At 37.3% G+C, this 12,729-nt stretch overlaps 1 protein-coding gene across 1 annotated transcript in view; it reads left to right on the top strand.

The window, feature by feature from the left end:
- Positions 1-3,034: 3,034 nt before the first annotated feature.
- Positions 3,035-12,729, top strand: part of LOC100931725 (collagen alpha-1(XXII) chain) — a 146,985-nt gene continuing 137,290 nt past the window's right edge. The window contains 5 exon segments of the mRNA XM_031947429.1: positions 3,035-3,057; positions 4,439-4,655; positions 4,657-4,674; positions 8,624-8,966; positions 8,969-9,183. Coding sequence (XP_031803289.1) covers positions 3,035-3,057; positions 4,439-4,655; positions 4,657-4,674; positions 8,624-8,966; positions 8,969-9,183 — 816 coding nt within the window.

The following is a 12,729-nucleotide window of genomic DNA, read 5'->3' as shown; positions in this document are numbered from 1 at the left end:
GCAGAAAAATCGGAACAGAAGTGAGTGCAAGGAATAATGTTGTAAAAAATTACCCTGGCATGGGTTCTGTCAATAAAAATTTATTAAATAAAATAAAATAAAATAAGCTAGAGAGGGAAGTGACAAACCACTTAAGTATCTTTGCCAAGAAAACTCCCTGGTCAGACATGACTGAAATCCCTGAAGGACAACATAAAAAGGAATGGATGAATGAAAACAGCCCAGAGAACGTAAAATAAAACATCACAGGGAGTAAAATAATGTTCTAGAAAGAGCCATAAAGATCTAGGTTCAAGACACAATTTTGTTGTATTGGCTTTGGAAAACCAAGTTTTCTTTCAGAATCTTGTTTTTCCATCAGTTAAGTGAGATTTTTGGAATAGGGTTTTCCTTTTATCTCTAGCAATCTATGAGTCTATGAGTCAATGGATATGAGAGATTTGCCTTTGAGTCCTTGTCTTGTCATTGATTTCCTATATCACCCACAACAAGTAACTTACCTTCTCTGAGACTGCTCTGCCTTATCCACAGAAATGAGGCTTCTGTCTTACAGCCTCAAGAAAGGAGAAAAGAATCGATAATATTTTGAGAGCTGCGCTAACTCTAAGATCTCTGAGTCTCATGTTTGTAGCTTATTCCCCTTCTACCTTTCTTTGCCTTATTTCATCACTGAACTGCATGGCTTATCAGCTTCTCAAGTACTCAAGCTTGTATAAGAGTTCTTATCCAAAGGGAAAATCTTTAAGTATATTCCAGAAAGTTTGGCTTTACAACCTAACTACATTAAGATGTCCTTTTGAGTGATAGATGCATTATGCACCCAATTTTCAGAGCATTTTTTTGCACACATTCCTATGGCTCTGAATATTATTTGGAATTGGAGGTTTCAAATTGTCCATAATTCAAGTTGTATTTTCTTTTCTATTTTATGATTCACACTTACAGTGACATTTTGATGTTAATGATGAAGAACAAGCTGATTTCTCCTTAGTCTTTATTTCTTGGATTCTGGCAAACAAGGCTGGCAAATCATTTTTGCAGTCACAGTGAGGAAGCATGGCAGAGCAGAAGGAGCCCCAGCCCTGAGATCAGAAGACCTGGGTTTGATCCTATCTCAGCCCATTATCCTCCTTGTAATTGTGAAGTCACTTGGGAAATTCATGCATCAGGTACAGATGAAGCTAGGTGATCCCAAAAATATCAACTCTCTCTAGGCATTCCATGTTTCTAATCTCCCTGAGCTTCAATTTCCTTCTCTGTTACATGGAAATAGTTGTTTCTTTATTGTTTTTCTCAAAGGGTAAAACATTTTTTCCAGCCCTAAAGTAATAAAGCACTTTTATTATTAAAATTTTAAACTACAGGACATCTTTAAGTCATGTCATTTAATAAGATTTAGAATATTTTTATTGTTGCATATAGTAGGACATATACTACTTATATTTACAATAAGAATCTCATAGGGAATTTGAATGAAAAGCAAATCAAAATATTAGTAGATTATGTAAATGTGCTGTTCAAGAGACGTAATTTCTCTGTAATTTAATCATTTTATTAAAAAGGTTAGTATGATTATTAATAAAAGAGGGCAGAGGCCTCCTTAAAAGCCAGACACTGCATGATTCACAGTTTATATGCCCTTGCAAGAGCAGGTGTTCCCGAGGGTGGCAATCAACGCTTTTTGGTTAAAAATTAATGAGAAAATGAATAATAAGAGGCTTGTTCTAATGAGGATCTTGGAGCTGGTGACTTGGATCACCCAAGTCTTGGTTAAAGGGAATCTTAAAGGTTAAATGGGAATTCCAATCCTTATAATATGATCTGTGAATTATTTTCAAAAAAAAAATCTCCTCTGCTTATTTATTAGAATCAATTCCATTAAAGCAAGGAGAACAATATCTCTTGTCTGCTGTCTCCATCTCCCTTTTCTTTCTTAAGTGTAGTCACTTAGGACAGTTTTTATAAATTGAATTGATATTCCTCAGTAGTGTCACTGGCAAACTATTTCAAAATATTATGAATTTAAATAGGTCTTGTCACCTCCTAAGACCTCTATTTCCACTGCTGTAAAAGGTGAGGTCTATGTAAAGCTAGTATATAAGTCTATACAGTACATAAATTATCTTCATATGCTAGTATTATGGGATCCTTAATCTAATGATGAACATCATGAGGAGACAATCCCCACTGGTGTAACAATGTCATAATATATGGAACAAATAGCTCTTGCTGCTGTGTTCTAAGAAAAGAGGCATTCTCAATTGACAAACAAATACATGAGTTATAAACATTATTTTGAAAAGGAAACATTTATAAGAAGCATCCAGAATATAATTACTTATGCTAATATATGCTAGTCTTCATAAAACTTTGAAAAAGATCCTCTATTCATCCCTTGACTCCAATGATGCTTCTTGTTGTTAATAATCACTGCTGTTCATCAATAGACATTAGATCAATTAGTTTTTGTCATTCTTAGCTATGTTTAGATTAGTTGGTTAATTTAGCATTACTATTGGTAATTAACTTTGTTAGCTATTAAGAATTCTTGGTGATTCAATTAATTTAGTCATCATTGTTTACTAATAATAAATCAACTAATTCATTATTTTCCATTCTTCATTAAGATCTCAGAATGCTAAAATGTGAAGGTAACAGCCCCCATTTTTTACTTCAGTAGAAACTGAAATCTTGGTAAGATACAACACTTGTGAAAATTCATAATGTTTTGAAATAGGTTATCAGTGGTACTACTGAGACATAGTCAATTTGCAAAACCTTCTTAAGGGACTACTCTGTTCCAATTACTGTACAGTGCATTAGAAATTAAAAAAAGGAAATAAAGGTAAAAGAAAATAATGTAATTTTCTCCCTACCTTCAAGTACTTTATATTCTATAACAGAGAGGGAAAATATATGTATTGACAATTAAACATATATGCAAAATAGAGAGAAAGTTATTTCTGTTTGGTGGATATTAGTAACTGGAGCAATCAGGACAGACTTCAGTAGGTACCTTCTGACCTGGGTCATGATGACAGCCAGGTATTCTATGAGGTATGATAACTGACTTTAGCAAAGGCTCTGAGTCAGGAGGCAGAATTTTGTATAAAGGGAAAGTCAGCAAGCTACTATGGTAACATATAAAGTATGTGAAAATAATCATTCACAATAAGTCTGGAAAGGTATACACGAATCAGACTGCTGAGGGTAATACTTGTGCAGCATAGAATCTATAACATGTAATAGAAACATCTCTACACTCAGAGTGAAACCCAAAACACTGGACCAAGTAACTTTACACTGATGAGCTTTGATCTTAACCAGATCTATTTAACTTTTTGATGCCTCCATGTCCTGTTCTGTAAAATGGATACTTCCCAGTTTATTTGTGAGTGATACTTGACTTGATTATAATATATCTGGATTTTAGGGGAGCATTTGCTAACATCTTCTATGGTATGCTCCTGGTTAACAGGGAGACATATGTGCTAGATGAATGAACAGTTAAGCAGATTTAGAACTGGTGAATTGGAAGTAAATAAAATATCCCTTAACCAGACAGAAATCAGCTTTCCCAGCTAGAGAAAAACTTACCAATTAGGCTGAGAAATTTGATGAATTCCTGTTCATTTTGGTTTGGTCAGAAAGTTCTTATTGTTCTTTATAGTTGAGAAAACTGAAACACACTATTAATAAATTATCTTATGCTGAATTTGAACTCAATTATTCCTGGGTCTACTTATTGCATCACCTAGCTGGTAGAATATAATTGTTTCCAAATATTAGAATGTCTGTTATGTATAAGAGCAATGAACTTACTTTATTTGGTTCCTGAGAATAAAACTAGAACTACTGGAAGAAATCATAGACAAGAAGATTTAGCTTTATTTATGAAATGAACTTTCTAATGAATAGAACTCTTACAAATATGAAAGGGCTTCCTTGAACATGGAATTTTCAAATAAAAGTTGGATGACTGCATGCTGAAGAAGATCCAGAGGGAACAGTTTGTTAAATTTTAGATTGAGGTGGCTGTGTCCTCAGAGTTCATTACTAGATTAAAATGAGAAGGAAAAAATAGTAAGATACAATTTTAGCCATATAATTGCTATTGGCATAAAGGAGGAGGAGGAACATTGTGTGGATCACACATCTACTATAGGGGAAAAACCAAAAACCAAACCAAACCAAAACAAACAAACCAAAAAAAAAAAAAAAAAAAAAAACTTGGTCTTTCAGGAGCCAGAACAAGCCCATCACAGATGGAAGAGACCGTCTCAGATATTGGTAAATGATGAAAACATATTGAAAACTGAATTTCAAAAGTTCAAGTGAGTCTATTGATAAGAGAGAATGAGCAGACTACAGATATCAGTACAACAGAAGAAACCCCATTCATATAAAGAGATTATACTTGACAAGCCCTACCATTAAGAGAAACTGATTTGTTAATGAATTCCAGTAGTGGTTCCTTGAACAAGGAAGATGCCACAAACAATGCTGTTACCACAAAATCCATGTCTGAAGAAGAGAAAATCTTGTCAAAAATCCAAGAGGAAAACCAAAAACTAGAAAAATTAAAAGCGTCTAGGGAAGAATACCTCCCAATATCACTAGCCGTATTTCATATCCAAGGATCTTCAAAGGAAGACAAAAGATTATTTTAGAGAAGTATTATGGGCCAGAACTCTGAACTTGAAACAAGGATTGTTACAAGGTATTAAGTCAGTGGAATTAATAAAGACAAAGGTTATTTAGATTAACATGGTGCTTAACAGTTCTCTAGTTCAGTACATGTACTTAGTACTTAATATAGTTCTACAAGATTCACACCTATGATAATATAATTATAAGAGAGCATATAAGCGCCAACAAACTCAGCCACAGTCAGAGCTAGAGAAGACAAGAGGCTGGAGGCAGGAGAGAGATTCATTCCATCTTCATCAGCCTTGTGGTGTCAGGCCTGTCCTACTTAGCTTCTCCCCTGAAACCAAGACTCCAGAAGGCCTCTAAGAAAGCTAGCCTGGGCCCCAGGCAAGGAAACTAGATTGTAAAGGAGAAAATAAAGACTTTTGGACTTTATACCTACCTATTCTTGTGGTGATTACTCATCTGAAACTAAGGCTGCTCAAATACCTCCAGAAAACCAAACAAGAACATTACATTTTGGTGCCCAATGTGGGGCTAAGGACCAACCTCTGTGACCCTGAAATTAGGGGGGGGTACAAAAGCAGACAAGAAGGAAACTTTGTCAAGAACTAAAGTAGTATTTCAGCTAAAATGGGGCAAATGTTTAGAAAGGAGCCTTTTTCACCTCAAGGAAAATGTGTCGAAAGTTTAGTTAAACTCATAAAAAATGAAGGTTTGATTGTAGCTTGGATGCAGATTATTGAACTCTTCAAAATATTAAAATACACATCTCCTTGGTTCTCTAAGGAAAAAAAAATAGATCCAGATGAGTGGAAATTAGGAGAGCAACTATGTGAATATTACAATGATAATGGTCCTAATTTGATTCCTAAAGAAATATTTTATACATATAACTTAATACAACTCACTTTAACAAATTATATAAGTATTAGAATAAGGATAAAAAAGAAAGAGCAGCAGGGGGAGGATACTGATAAACTAGGTGAAAAGGATGAAGAATTAGACAAGAAGGGAATTAAGTACAATTCTGATGAAATTAAGGAGTGTGGTGCTTCACAACAGGCACCATTAGGGCATTCCCTATCCCCTGACATACCCCCTTAATTAACCCTTCATGGGTGGAGAGAGAAGGAGGAAAGGGAGGGGTAGTGACACAATAGGGCATTCCCTATCCCCTGACATACCCCCCCTTAATTAACCCTTCATGGGTGGACAGAGAAGGAGGAAAGGGAGGGGCAGTGACACAATCAGCACCACTTATGAAGCAGCCTATGACAACATTACAAAAAGCACTAGTTAAAGCCAAAAAAGTGGGACAGGATATATCTGATTTGATAAATGCATATCTTGTTACTGAAGTTTGACTCTTTAAGTTAACAAAGAAGATACATTCCTTTTGATAACAAATTATTAAAGATTTAAAAAAGGATTGCACTCTTTATGGGGCTATATCATCTTATGTTAAGATGGTATTAGAGAATTTGGCTTATGAAATTTTAACCCCTAGTGATTGGAAATCTATAGCAAGGACATGTTTAGAACCTGGACAAAACTTGTTGTGGCTTTCAGAGTATAATGAACTACGTGGGATACAAGCTCAACGCAATATGCAAACTGGAGTTAATATACAAGTCACCTTTGACCAACTAGCATGTAATGGTCAGTATGCAGACACTTCAGTACAGATTTATTACCCTTTGATATAGTATATGAGCAAATTGCTGCTGCTATCAAAGCACAGGGCTCCCCTCCTAGGACAAAATAGAGGGGAACCTTTCACAAAAATAGAGCAAGTTCCAGATGAACATTTTGCTGATTTTGGGGGACACCAGCATTCAGCTGTCACAAGAACTATTGGAGAAAATGCAGCTACAGGAATTATGATAAAACAACTTGTTAGAGAAAATGCTAATGAGGTTTGTAGAAGATTTATATGGGGACTATACAAGGATGCTTCTTTAGAGGAGACCATAAGGTACTGTGCCATAGTGAGCACAAATGCCTTTTATATCCAGGCTATCATGCAAAACATGGGAAGACAGGGTCCTTCTTGGCAAGGGACTTGCAGAGAGACTTGTCAGTGCTTTCAGTGTGGTAAAGTAGGGCATCTGAAAGCTCAATGTAGGCATAAGAAAAGAGTGAGAAGACAGGGTTAGAGAACAAGACCCAAACCCCATGTTCAAAATGCAACAAGGGCTTCCACTGGGCCTCAGAATGTAGATTGACCCAGGGAAATGAGAGGTGGCACCTAGCTCCAAGACTTCAAACAAAAGACAGGTGGGGCATGATGGCAGCCAAGGTTAAACCCAGAGAGTCTTTAGAAGTTCAGGACCCTGATATGATTAATCAGCAGAGAAGCAATCAAATGGGAGAAAGGGATTACAATTGGGGAGAATACAGGCTTTTTAATCCGACAGAAGGGCAGAGTTCAGTGTGAGCAGCTCCAATATAATTGCCAGGTGATGAGGAGAGATCTAGAAAGTGGTGAATGGAAGGGACCAGATAGGTTAATTGCTTGTTTCTCTACAGATGGAAAAGGAATCAGATGGGTGCCAATGAGCCATATCTGCCTTGTTCATCAGAGAGAGACAGAAAAAGAGAAAAACCTCAAAACAAAGGAAAAGACCTAAGAAACATCTAACACTGAAAGAGCATGGCTGATAATGAGACTGTTGCAGAACTTCAAAACCCACAGGAACCATCAGATTCCTTGAGATGAAAAATTGTTTATAAGACTGTTGCAGGACTTCCAAACAGCAGGAATCATTGAATTCCCTGAGACATGATAAGACTGATACAGGACTTCAAAATCTGCAGGAATCATAAGATTCCCTGATACATGATGAGACTATTGCAGGACTTCAAAACTTGCAGGAATCATTGGCTTCTCTGACACATGAAGTAATGGACAATAGATTGGTTTTGGATTATTTCCAGGATTTATGGACATGTATAATTCCTCATGTTGATTCATGTTGTTTGTTATGCAATACTTCCCATGTTGATGGATTTATGTATACCTGTTTTAATTGAGACCCTTCAGAAACCTGCTAATCTGGTTTGTTTCCCCGTTTTTCTTTGGTGTTTTCATCTCCCTTCCTGAGGCATCAGGGAAGGCATAGTCACCTACTTTTTTGGTGTTTTCAACCCTTTTTTGAGCAATCAGGAAAGGTGTGATCACCTCTTTTGGGGGAGTTCTCACCTGCTTGAAAAGTCAGGGAGGGTGTGACCCCCTTATGTTCTAAAACAAAAGAAAGTGGGAGATGTTATAGGCCAGAACTCTGAAACAAGGATTCTTACAAAGTGCTAACTCAGTGGAATTGATAATACAATGGTTATCTAGTTTAGCATGGTGATTAATAGTTCTCTAGTTCAATACATGTACTTAGTACTTAATATAATTCTACAAGATTCATACCTATGATAATGTAATTATAAGAAAGCACATAAGCTGAGACAAACTCAGCCAAAGTCAAAGCCAGAGAAGACAAAAGACTGGAGGTGGGAGCTCAAGCTCTCGGAGCCAAAGAGAGCCAGATTCATTCACTTCATCTCACAGCATCATAGCTGGCCTGGCCTCCGGCACTTCCCCCACTGAGACCAAGGCCTGTCAGAGCCAGAGACAGACTTAGAAGGGCCAGACACAGATTCGGAAGGGACCCAGAGACACATTCATTCCATCATCCACTTTTGTGGTGGCTGGAGGCTGAAGCACAAGCCCTCAGACTCAGAGAGATTCATTCCATCTTCATCAGTCTCTTGGTGGCAGGCCTGTCCTCCTGCTCCCCCCACTAAAATCTAGACCCCAGAAGGCCTCTAAGAAAGCTAGCCTGGGCCCCAGGCAAGGAAACTAGATTGTGAAGGAGATAATAAAGGATTTGGACTTTAACACCTGGATACTCTTGTGGTGATTAATCTGTTGAAAGGATAGTCCCAAGACCTCCAGAAAACCAACAAGAATACTACAGAGAAGACTGAAAAAGACAAAGACTGTTTCACATCACTATGTTCACTGATAAGCAACCTCCAATGATAGGTATATAAGAATGCTATGGACAATATCAGAAGTGCCAAGAAAACTCTTGTACCAGCTCTGTGACTTACCAAAGCAAGTTCTGAGCATCAGAAGAATTATCATAAGGCACCATTTGAGCTGTGGATTAAGTGGAGTAGAAGCCAGTCTGAAAATGAAGATGATGATATTCAGCTCCTGGAAATCCAGATGCTGGGCATGTCCTGTAACATCGTCTTGAAATTAAAATCAGCCTTCATGGACCTGATGCCTAAAGTCCAAGGTCTCCCAACCAACTTACAAGTAAGATCCAACAGGCTTGTTATGATATGCAGGAACTTCATAACACCTTTTCCTTAAGTAATAAGTTTGAAGATCTAGACAAGTATCATCTGACCCAGAGCCAACTGAGGTTTACTCAAGCCCAGGGAAGTATAGAAGAATTGTTTTATTTCTGAGAAAATGGTATTCCTTCTGGTTGGCGCTTAGGACCACTATCTCTCAATATCTCTTACCAGGTAATAATATTGCCTAAAGAAAGAACATCTTGAGTTGTGTTAGGGACCCAGGATGATACTTCCAGATTCCTGGCAAGTAGTCTTGTGCTAGTTTATAATTAATAAATATACTTTATGGATATGCAAATAAAGTTGCATTGAAAAAAATAGAATTTAGATCGGACTAGATGTCTTCTAAGGTTATTTGAAATGATGAGATGCCATGAGTTTCTCAAGATTAAATGATTTACAGTACATAGACCACTTTGAAAACTTTATAGTAATCAATAAATGTCACAAAACTTCTATCAGCTGCTTCCTTTCATGTGCTTGCCACCTGTCTTTAAGTGCTTTTAAAAGGTATATGTAGTGGGAACTATACAAATTTATTAGTCTCAAAGTTAGCTTCATTAAAATATCCCAGCCTTGACCATTGTGAATAAACAGGCGTTCTCTCTTCTCTGCTACTGTGGACACCAGGGAGGAATCCTTTAGATCCAAAACAATGATGACTCATCTCCCTTTGAAATCCTCAGCAGGAACTTGCCATCATCTCTCAACTTTGAAACTGGTGCTTTCTTTTATTTTTTCCCTTTCTATCTGAGCTCCCCTTCCATGGATCTGACATTGCATTTCATTGAGGCACATTCTGTACTTTTCCTGTGCTTATAGATGAGATACTTCATCTTTGATCCCCCCAAAGATTATTGGGGGAGAACATTCCCATCCTCAAGGCTTTGAAATAGTGGGTCAGGGCTAAATGGGCTTCATAAATGGACTATTTCCAACTCTAGAGAGATTCACTTTACCTATCATTCAAGGGAATTGCTATATTCCCTCCAAGTCCAGAGAAAAGATAAATTTGAACAGATCTGTGTAAGCATCCCTTCATAACTAGCTAGCACTCCTCTTATCTTTTCTTTGTTCAGAGTTTTATAAAGGAAATTTTGTAAAACCATCAGTTGAGGAGTATTTGAAAAGGATTTACTATAAGATAGCATAGGTAAAATATAGAAATTTGTTGATGCAGTGGGTTTGACAACTAGGTCTGACATTTACTGGCATGACACTCACTTCACCTATTGAAGCTCCAGGTAACTTTCTAAGACTGTAAGTTACAGATCAGTAACAGATGAATACAGGTAGAATGAAATGCTAGACCCAAATGCTATTGTAAAGGTGGCAAAAATGTACTAGGCACTGTTATACTTTGTGGAGACCTACATACTAAATCTACTCTGGTACTAACTTTTTTGAGTAAATATTGGTAAGTCTCTTCTTGGTTATGTTTCTTTTGCTCCAAAATGATGAGAATGGCTAAGATTTACTTCCTGAGATCCCTTCCAACTCTAAAGTTCCATGTTTATGAGTAGTTAAGCAATGCTAACTCTGGGCTAACTCAGGTGCATTTAAAAGGCAAAGCTAGGATTATCTTTTGCCTCAAATTCAAGAAGGATGTATGTGTGGGATGTATGTGTGTGCATGTTACATATGTATATGTATATATATATATATATATATATATATACTCATACATATACACAATCACCTAAATGTATTTATGTGCATATATATTTATGTACACGTGTGTATGCCCTACTACATACCATCTCTCCTCTGTATTCCTTATATGTTGCATTTCCTCTATTTCGGTTGTCCAAGCATGAGATAAGTACCTTTACCAGGATGATGGTAGTAGGAGAAGGGAACATGTGTGAAAAATGTTACAAAGGTAAAACCAATAGGTGTTGGTTTGGATGGGATAAGGAGGATGGGAGTGAGTAAGTATGAAGGGTCAAGGATAGTCTCAGAATATAAGAGGTGGAAGAGTCCTTGGAGTTTGTAGGATCTAATTTCTTCTCTATCCAGGTGGGAACACTGAGGTTCAGAGAAGTGATAAATAGTTTCATAGATTTAGACTGAGGAAGGGGCTTTAGAGACCATTGTGTCTAACTTCCTCATAATGAGGGACAAATGTATCTGTGTTTCAGCCATCTCATCGAGTAACTTGAGTGAATTAGTATTTGAATCAGGATTTGGATCCAGGTCTTTCTGAAGAAAGACCATTGTAGTATCCACCAAAGGGCAGGCAGCTAATTAGTGGCAAGCATGTTACTATAATATAACTTAATTGACTATTTCTCTTTCCATTTTCCTTCCTTTGGATTACATAGTTAGATAAACTAAATCCCTTCCAGCCTCCAGTTCTATCAGGCTGTTCAGCAAATAGATAAAAATAGGCTTAGAGACTATGTTTGGTCAGTTCCACTAGAAACTGCCAAAAAAAAGTTCAGATTACCAGCATCTGAAAAGGTCAGACTATCCCAGAGTTTCCTAGAACCATTAATAGCCTCAGTCTCCAACCCACATGCTGTAGTGGGTGAGTAATGTGATGTCTGATCACAGGAGTATGTTTTCCCACCTACACATCTTGTCTAATCATTCTCCTTATCACAGTCTCCCTTCCCCCAAGGCAAAGACAAGTCTGTTGACTCTAGCATCTGCTCCTTGAAGTTAGAGAGTAGAGTGCCTTCCTACTTTTGGTCTAGTATGGTACATTTCGGTGGGGAATGAGGATGGGAGATTTCCTAATCTGAGATTTCATTAGAGTAGGTATCTCCCAGTAGGGAAGCTGAGAACTCCCTCCACTGATAATAAATGGCAAGTAGTCTGCAACAGACAGTCTTTATTTAGACTGAACTATTGAGAGTTTTAAGTGGCTTGCCTGTGATCACATAGACAGTTTGTGACAAAAGCAAAACTGGAATCCAGGTTTTCCTAATTTCAATGCAGAACTTCTATTCACTATATTGCATTTCTTTTTCAATAGTATAATGCAAAACTGAATACTCCAACTAAGGGTCTAATGCAGGGGTCCTCAGACTTTTTGAATAAGGGGCCAGTTCACTGTCCCTCAGACTGTTGGAGGGCCGGACTATAATAAAAACAAAAACCTTTAAATAAAGAAACTTCATAGCCCTGGGTGAAGGGGATAATCATCCTCAGCTGCCGCATTTGGCCGGCGGCCACAGTTTGAGGACCCCTGGATGTATAAACCTCTCTGTTAGGCCCTCTGGATAGCCAATGGAATGGCACCCTTTTGAGTTTCATGGCCTTGTTACTTCTTCAGCTGTTGTGTGGAGTGGTAACTAGAACACTAGAACTAGAGTCCTGACAAACTCAGGAAAACCCAGATTTAAAACCTACCCTTTACATTTACTAATTTTGTGACATTGAACAAGTTATTTTTCTCATAATACGTAAAATGAAGAAATTGGACTAGATAATCTCTAGGGTTCCTTGTGGTTCTAAAATCTATGATCATCTTATTTATAATCTATCAACTTGTGAAGTTATCTTATGGAGATAAATGTTGTATAATAAGTACTATTTCCCTGCTTTCTCCCAAGCTTGGTTCTTCATAAATGTCCTTGTGCATCCCTGACCTTCCCTAGTGACTTCTTTCATTTTGTTCCATGACATAGACTTTTCCAAGAATACAAAGATTACTCCCATCCTTTGCCAAGTTTTAGCTTCTCTATACCTTGTGCCTTCTGTATCTTGCTC

This window comes from Sarcophilus harrisii, chromosome 1, assembly GCF_902635505.1.
Source record: "Sarcophilus harrisii chromosome 1, mSarHar1.11, whole genome shotgun sequence".
Taxonomy (NCBI): domain Eukaryota; kingdom Metazoa; phylum Chordata; class Mammalia; order Dasyuromorphia; family Dasyuridae; genus Sarcophilus; species Sarcophilus harrisii.
Note: the sequence above shows the minus strand (reverse complement) of the source record. Positions and strands in the feature narration are given on the sequence as shown.